Source organism: Phalaenopsis equestris, unplaced genomic scaffold, assembly GCF_001263595.1.
Source record: "Phalaenopsis equestris unplaced genomic scaffold, ASM126359v1 Scaffold000167, whole genome shotgun sequence".
NCBI classification, from domain to species: Eukaryota; Viridiplantae; Streptophyta; class Magnoliopsida; order Asparagales; family Orchidaceae; genus Phalaenopsis; species Phalaenopsis equestris.
In genome coordinates this window covers 37203-45438 of record NW_018164609.1, presented here as the reverse complement: position 1 = coordinate 45438, position 8236 = coordinate 37203, and the positions used below count along the sequence as shown (strand labels likewise).

The 8236-nt window shown below is 35.2% G+C and overlaps 1 protein-coding gene across 1 annotated transcript; it reads left to right on the top strand.

The window, feature by feature from the left end:
* The first annotated feature begins 2504 nt into the window (after window positions 1–2504).
* LOC110022094 (WUSCHEL-related homeobox 8-like) lies at window positions 2505–6171 on the top strand. The gene is made up of 3 exons (XM_020720888.1): window positions 2505–2891; window positions 5018–5461; window positions 5882–6171. The coding sequence occupies exons 1-3, from the start codon at window positions 2666–2668 to the stop codon at window positions 5962–5964; spliced, it is 753 nt and encodes a 250-aa protein (XP_020576547.1). The 5' UTR covers window positions 2505–2665; the 3' UTR covers window positions 5965–6171.
* Window positions 6172–8236: the final 2065 nt, after the last annotated feature.

Below are 8236 nucleotides of genomic sequence, written 5' to 3'. Positions count from 1 at the left end.
TATATATATATGATAGGAAATATTATATTTAAATATTTTCTTATGTTGACATTGCAATAGACATCACATGCATCTGTAGATAAATATATTGAGGATATAATTAAGCTTCTATTCCTGAATAGTTTATTAAACAATGCAAGATATTTGCAAGGCAAAAGTCTAAAGGAGATTTGATGGCATGCTTTTAATTACTATTGAGTGTGTGCGGCCATAATATAAGATATCTTATAATATTTTTAGTTGTTCACTAATAATTGAGTGATGCATAGTTTCAAATGTGGTTGTTGATAGCATTAAATCTTATACATACATACATATATATATGGAAAAGAATGGTCATCCCTATTGTGTCTAACAAACAATTTGAGTACCACCTTCTTAAAGCCAACTGTGTCTGATGGGATTCGAACCATTGAGGAATCTTATACCGCGGATGTCAACCAATAAGTCAGTGCACGCGACACTATGCTCAACTAAAGCATAAGAACACTTGACATCTGAAAGTTAAGATTGATGATCCAACATTCTTCTGATGCGTTGTATTATTAGAAAGATTGTTATCAATAAAAAAAATGTGATTAAAATGAATCAAATGATCATATTATGTCAAAAAAATCAATGATTTATTCATGGTTATAGCACAAATTGAGAGCCTAGTTAGAAAAGCTACTTAGGAGCATCATCCTCTTCTCAATGCTTATTTTAACATGTATCATGCAATTTAAGTCTTCTATAATTTAAATTTGAAAATACGGAGTGTTCTACTAATTGTCATTATAAAATTAATCCTATTTGGAGTGTGAGATGACTTGATCAACCATTTCGAACAAATGAACTCATGTATGTTAGTCAAAGAACTCATGTAATGGGAGCTAAGAGTTTCAACTATTTAGGTCAAAGTACGCTATATTAATATATATACTAATTTCAAATAAAACTTAGAAAAAATCTTGCTGTTCGCAAGTAGCTCATTTCATTCAATTCATTCGTTTAAACAAGTGAGTCAAAAACAAATAAATTTTTTTTTGGCTTGATTTATAAATGAGTTGAAAAAAAAATGGATTTTTATTTGATTGTGTTCGGCTCATTTTGACTCAAATTAATTAAATAATTAAATAGTTAATTAGATTATAATATATTTTATTAAAATTTTCATGTATTAAAAATATTATTTTTTTTTTATTTTTTTAAATTATTTGAGGTAATTTCAAGCCACAAATGAAGTTAAAAAGAGCGAAGGAATTTAAATTGAGTCGAGCATAAACAAGCTATTAAAGAGCCTATTTGAGCACGAGCCGGTCTTGAATTAAAAAATTAACATTCCAAACACGTTCATAAAAATTATTCAGTATAATAATATGTCGCAACTAGCGAAGTATTAATACTTGATATAACACTAAAGTATTCATATTAAGAATGAGGTCAATAAATTATATATAAGTAATCGCCACAACTTTCCTTTATTTTTCATTTTCCTAAAATACCATGTGATTTAAATACGGCAATATAGCAACCAATGAATTTCATAATCATTATTTATTATTAATCAATTAATTGTGTGCCCTATCTTAATCAATCAAATATGATCAATTAAAAAATATGCATACGATATAAAAACATAAATTTGTTGAATATTAATTTGTCTGTGAATCACACCTGAAAAATAGATGACAAGTCATGGAAGAGACATAAAGAGAGGAGAATGAGCAGTAATACGTTGCACTTTATTCATCAAACGATTTCTCTATTTATAGGAGAGAGTATAATATTGTGATATTATATTTTTCCTCTGCTTTAAAGGGGGTGTACAAGATATCATTGGTATTTTACATGTATGAGTCTCTCGCTCGACTACTCTCTGACTCGATTGGCTGAGCTTTGATTGATTTCGGGTCAGCATAACCAATTTGATCAGCTAAGCTTGGTCGACATTATCGTTCGACTGATCTAATTTGGTTGTTGCCCTTGATAATAGGTGAAAAGACTTCTGGACGTCTATGTTGTGATTGAGAAGCTGACGGATTGGGACTTCCCTCCTGGTGGTTGCCTTGAATGTCTCTGTCTCATTTCAGACCGAATGGTTTAGACTCACATCATTTAGTCATTTTTTGTGGCTCGGTCAATTTTAGTCTGCTAGTATTGACTCAAATGGTTGCACTCAATCGAATAAGTGAGTCTCATGTTATTTCGCCGATAGGTCATCCCTCAAACTCTCCTCCTATGAACTATTAGTTCTCCTCAAAATTAGCACTAAAACATTTTTTTATGCACAAAATTTAAATTATTTAAAATGTAATATATTTATAAAATAATTAATAAGAATTTTTAAATTAGTTTTTGATTCTTTTCAAAGACATCTCTTTATGTCAATTCTACACATTTAAAAAATAATAAAAAAAGAGAACAATGATGTGATAAGTAAGCCGAAGACGGTTCAATTCGGGCCGACCGGAATTATTTCGAACCAGAGCCGTCGTAGGAAAGCATTGAAAACGAATCCTCGCCAGCCTACCACAAGAGAGAGAAATCTCTCTGTCCTTCCTTATATTCCCTCTCTCTATCTATCTCCGTGTCTCTCTCTCCAGTTTTCTCACTCGGACTACCAGAGCTAGCGCGCTAGTCTGGGAGGAAGAGATGAGCTGAATTGTGGAAGAGAGGACGAGTGATGGAGTGGGTGAAGGTTCCCGCAACTTTCAATGGCGGAGAAGAGAGGAGAAGAGAGGAGGAAGTAGAAAGAGGCGAAGAAATGGGCGAAGGAGTTCTGTACGTGAAGGTGATGACCGACGAGCAAATGGAGATTCTCCGGCGTCAGATCGCGGTGTACGCGACAATCTGCGAGCAGCTCGTCGAGATGCATAAGGCCGTCTCGGCTCAGCAGGATTCCCTAGCAGGTTCTTCTTCTTCCATTGCTTTTTCTTTTTCTCCTTCGAATTCTAGGTTTTAGATCGGATTGCGTTTGGGGGAAAATACAGGTGCGGGACGGAGATTTGTGGCTATCCGATCGGAGAAAGAGGGGCTTTGGGGGGGAAATCGGGATTTGTTTTTTGAATTTGAGAGTATTTGGGTAAGGAATTAGGGTTTCTTTGGATTTAACTGGTTAATTGTTCATTTATTTCTGATTCTTTAATCTTTTTTTTTTTTTTTTTTTTTGGCTTAAAATTTTTTTCAAAGGAAATATGAGATTAAGACATATAGCATCTTAAGGCACCAATTATATCATAATTATATCCAAAACCGCAAGATAATATAAAAATAATTATAAGAAAATAACATAAATATATACATAAAAAGAGCTGTGAAGGCAGATGCAGAATCAGCAATGTAAAGATGAAGCAAAAAAAACGAATTTTTCATGAAAATCCCTTGATGAAAATTTATGAAATTATTTATATAATAATATATTACATATATTATTTATATAATAATATATTATATATATTTATTTCTAGGTTTAAAATATAACTGCTCGTTTGGTAATGTGGTTATGCGTCTTCTTTTATATTTATTTGGTCCAGGTTCGAATCTATTACTTTCTATTTATTTTTTCAGTTTAATTTTAACGAGCCAATTTCGAGCCGAACATGAACACGAACACACTGTTCACAAGCCGATTTTGAACACGAACAATTTCGAACGAGCCGAACACGAGCCAAGTCTGAGCTCGCTCAAACTCGGCTTGTTACAGCCTACACCGAAGTGCCATAAATGTAAAAAACGAAAGTTTAGGTGGTAGATATGTAAATACATATGAATTATGTAATAGGTTTTTTAATTTCCCTAATTTTTAAATAATTGTAGATAAGGACAATTAAAGTGTCACTTAAATCAAAATTTGTTATAATCATCTTCTTTTCTCCTCATTCCTGAATAAGACTAATAGAGTTATGAATGCTACCGAAACCAGTTTGACCAATTATTCAAGGAAGGTTTACATACATACCACTCAATTTCTATGTTTCTACATATCTAACACCTAAATTTTAATTTTTTACACATACCCCCTTACCTATGCATGAAATATTATATCTAACACCTAAATTTTTATAAATGTGTAAAAAAAAAAAAGTAATGTTTAAGTGCTAGATATGTGAATACATAAGAAGAATTGGGTGGAATGTATGTAAAGGTGCAAATGGTGGGGTGCTAAAGGAGGAATACATACTTAAGTTCACTATAGTCAACTCAGGCAGGTTTTCTGAATTGGCCCCAGTCAAGGCATGTATTTATGAGTGGCTTGCAAGTCTTGAGCAAATAATTGACAGACCAAACCAACCCCAGCAAGCCTTTTACTGGTTGATCAAATGTGGGCCAATCAATGTTTGGTGAAGGTGGTTAGTCATGTAAGTGTTAAGATAAGAGTAAGGTTTCACCAATTAAGCTTTTAAACATATACTCATATGGCCACCAACCCTTGATATCTAACTCATGTTAAATCACCCAACACATTTTCAAGTTTACACAAAAGAAACTTGATATTTAATTCTTCATGTGATTCATGTTTGGATTTTGAGACAGTTGATCAAATGTGGGCCAATCAATGTTTGGTGAAGAAGGTGGTTAGTCATGTAGGTGTTAAGATAAGAGTAAGGTTTCATCAATTAAGCTTTTACACATCTACTCATATAGCCACTAACCCAAGACAATGATATCTAACTTGTGTTAAATCACCCAAAACATTTTCAAGTTTCCACACAAGAAACTTTATATTTAATTCTTCATGTGATTCATGTTTGAATATTGAGACGGCCTAGCAAGTCATCCAAAATATTCTTAAGCTTCCACAAGAACTTTGAAATCTACCTCACAACATGATTCATGCACATTATTTAGGGTCTGTTTGGAACAACTTTCTACCTGATTTGTGTGTGTGTGTGTGTGTGTGTGTGAGTGAGAGAGCAAGAGAGAGAGAGAGAGAGAGAGAGAGAGAGAGAGAGAGACCATAGTTTGCAATGAGTTCACTTCTGCACCCTACAAAATGATGAAACGATGCTATTTTATTCATTTATGCTTTGATCAGGTATGAGATTTGGAAGCCTGTATTGTGATCCCTTGATGACCTCAACCACTCATAAACTTGCTTCAAGACAAAGATGGACGCCAACACCCATGCAGCTACAGATCCTGGAGACAATATTTGATCAGGGAAATGGGACTCCCACCAAACAGAAGATCAAAGAAGTAACGCTGGAGCTCACAAAACACGGCCAAATCTCTGAAACTAATGTCTACAACTGGTTCCAGAACAGAAGGGCGAGATCAAAGCGCAAGCAAAGTTCTGCAGCAACATCTATTACTGAGTCCGAAGCCGACACAGAAAGCGAGTCCCGAAATGATAAGAGAGCTAAGGCTGAGACTGCCTTGTCGGAGGATCTGCCCAATCCTCCTCCTTCATTACAGTACTCAGAGACTAATAGATTGCGAGACTACGCGTCGTTCTTTGAAGCTTCTCTTACAAACCCAAGTATGCATCTTCTTTCTTGATTAGTTTTTGTTTTTAGTTGTTCATTAGAAGATTTGCATACATAACCACTCAATTACTAAGTATTTACCTATCCACCACCTAGATTTCACTTTTTACATATATATATATATATATATGCGACCATACCTATGCATTAAAATGTGCATCACTTTTTAAAAGTTGAAATGATAGTATTTTTTTATGCGATATAAAAATTTGGATGGTATTAATGTGAAAAGTAAAGTTTGGGTGATAGACATCTAAAATAAAAAATAGGACATGGGTGGTCTGTGTGTAAAAAAAAAAAAAAAACTTGTTTTGAATCAAATAGTAGTCAATTTTAAATGCATATATTTAAATTCATGAAATTATTTTTACTTTATTTACTGAATTAGTATGTGATGGCATGAATGTGTGCAGGGACTGATAACTTGGTGGGGAAGATGTTTTATGCAGGAATTGATCACTTGATGGAGAAAATGGATGACTCCTGGGATCTTTAGACAAATCAATGACATTCTGACTTTGAGTATAAATATTACAGACAGAACCAGAAAAAGACAGCTCTGGGATAAATCACAGGGCTTTCATCAAATTCTTGCAATTCTGCAATTTTAATGTTGTTTTCTAAGATCTTAAGAAGTTGTGGTTGTTTGTTTACCAAGTCTTAAACTGTTTCATGGTGTGATCAATATTTTCCATGGAAGTAAAAGGTTGGCTTTTAAACTGTTGTTTAGATATATATATATATATGGTCTTGCTAGGGTTCGCCTATATATATCATCCCCAATCGCTCTCATCCTGCTAGGGTTCGCCTATGGCGAATCCTTAGTTTCTCTGATTCACTGCGATTTCGACTTTCCTCGTCTTCATCTTCGTCGCCCGTTCGCCGTCGCGTCTCAGCGGCTCATTCGTGATTTAGTGGCTCTCGCGTGAAGGCGTCGAGCTCGGAGGCGACATTTGAAGGACGTCTGGGCGCGAGCTTCTTCTACGGCTCGTTCTTTCTTCATCCCGAGAAGCGCGGGCTCCTTTCTGCAGCTCACGGCTCGTTCTTCGTCATTCCGAGAAGCGCGGGCTTCTTCTGCAGCTCTTGTCCTCGATCGTAGGGCGCGAGCTTTCATCTGGCTCGAATGAATCGCCTACTGCTCGACTTCCCTTTTGGCATTTGCTCTTCCTCTATTGTCACTTTGTTATCCCACAGCCCCACCTCCCTTTTTTGGGATGGCTTCGGACAGCTCGTATGCTGTTGCTCTTGCGGGTGTTCATGTCTCAAGTACACCTAAATCGCCATCTTTTCCTCCATATTAGTGGGCGGAGGATATCAAGAAGTTTGGTAGGAAAAATGGAAAGTCTATCATCTTTTTTACAGAAGATGATGGTATTCAACTTGTTTCCTCCTGTAATCTGAATTTAGTTAGAAAATTTTATATGGTCATCCCAAAATGGAGCTCATTCGCAAAGAATTTGAATTTATGTACCTTGTTGGAGAGTGGAAAATGGGACTATTAGATGGGAGACACATTCTTATTCAAATTAATAATAAAAAAGATTAAATGTGTTTATTTGCTAGAAGGATAATCTGGATTGATAAAAGAATAATGAATATTCTGAAATGGTCAATCATTTCGGTTTGGATTCGCTTCCCTGGTTTGAAATTTCATTATTTTTTTCAAAAAGTATTGTACTCTATTGCATCAGCTTACGAAAATCCACTCAAGATGAACATCCCACTTTTAATCTTTCTCGTTTATATGAAGTCAGAGTACTTGTTGATAAATATATCACTTCACCCGCTTCTGGGGAAATCTGGTTAAGCACACAATACTATGGATATTGGCAGAATGTAAAGATTGAGTCTTTTCCGTCGTATCGTTTGAACTGTCGTATGTTCGGCCACTCCAGTTCTCAATGTCACCATCTACACCACCACCTCAGACCAAAAAAGCAAAGTGCTCTGCTAGAGGCTGTTATTCTATCTCATCCCGATCAACACCATGTTTTTGACACTATTGATTCAAATTAATAATGAAGAAGATTAAATGTGTTTATTTGCTAGAAGGATAATCTGGATTGATAAAAGAATAATGAATATTCTGAAATGGTCAATCATTTCGGTTTGGATTCGCTTCCCTGGTTTGAAATTTCATTATTTTTTTCAAAAAGTATTGTACTCTATTGCATCAGCTTACGAAAATCCACTCAAGATGAACATCCCACTTTTAATCTTTCTCGTTTATATGAAGTCAGAGTACTTGTTGATAAATATATCACTTCACCCGCTTCTGGGGAAATCTGGTTAAGCACACAATACTATGGATATTGGCAGAATGTAAAGATTGAGTCTTTTCCGTCGTATCGTTTGAACTGTCGTATGTTCGGCCACTCCAGTTCTCAATGTCACCATCTACACCACCACCTCAGACCAAAAAAGCAAAGTGCTCTGCTAGAGGCTGTTATTCTATCTCATCCCGATCAACACCATGTTTTTGACACTATTGATTCAAATTAATAATGAAGATTTGTTAGAAGGATAATCTGGATTGATAAAAGAGCAATGAATATTCTGAAATGGTCAATCATTCCGGTTTGGATTCGACTCCCTGGTTTGAAATTTCATTTTTTTTCTCAAAAAGTATTATTCTCCATTGTCTTAGCTTATGGAATGTCATTCAAGACAGACATTCATACTTTTAATCTTTCCCGTCCATCTGAAGCCAGAATACTTGCTGAAAGAGACATCACTACACCCGCCTCTGAGGAAATCCGGTTGGGCAC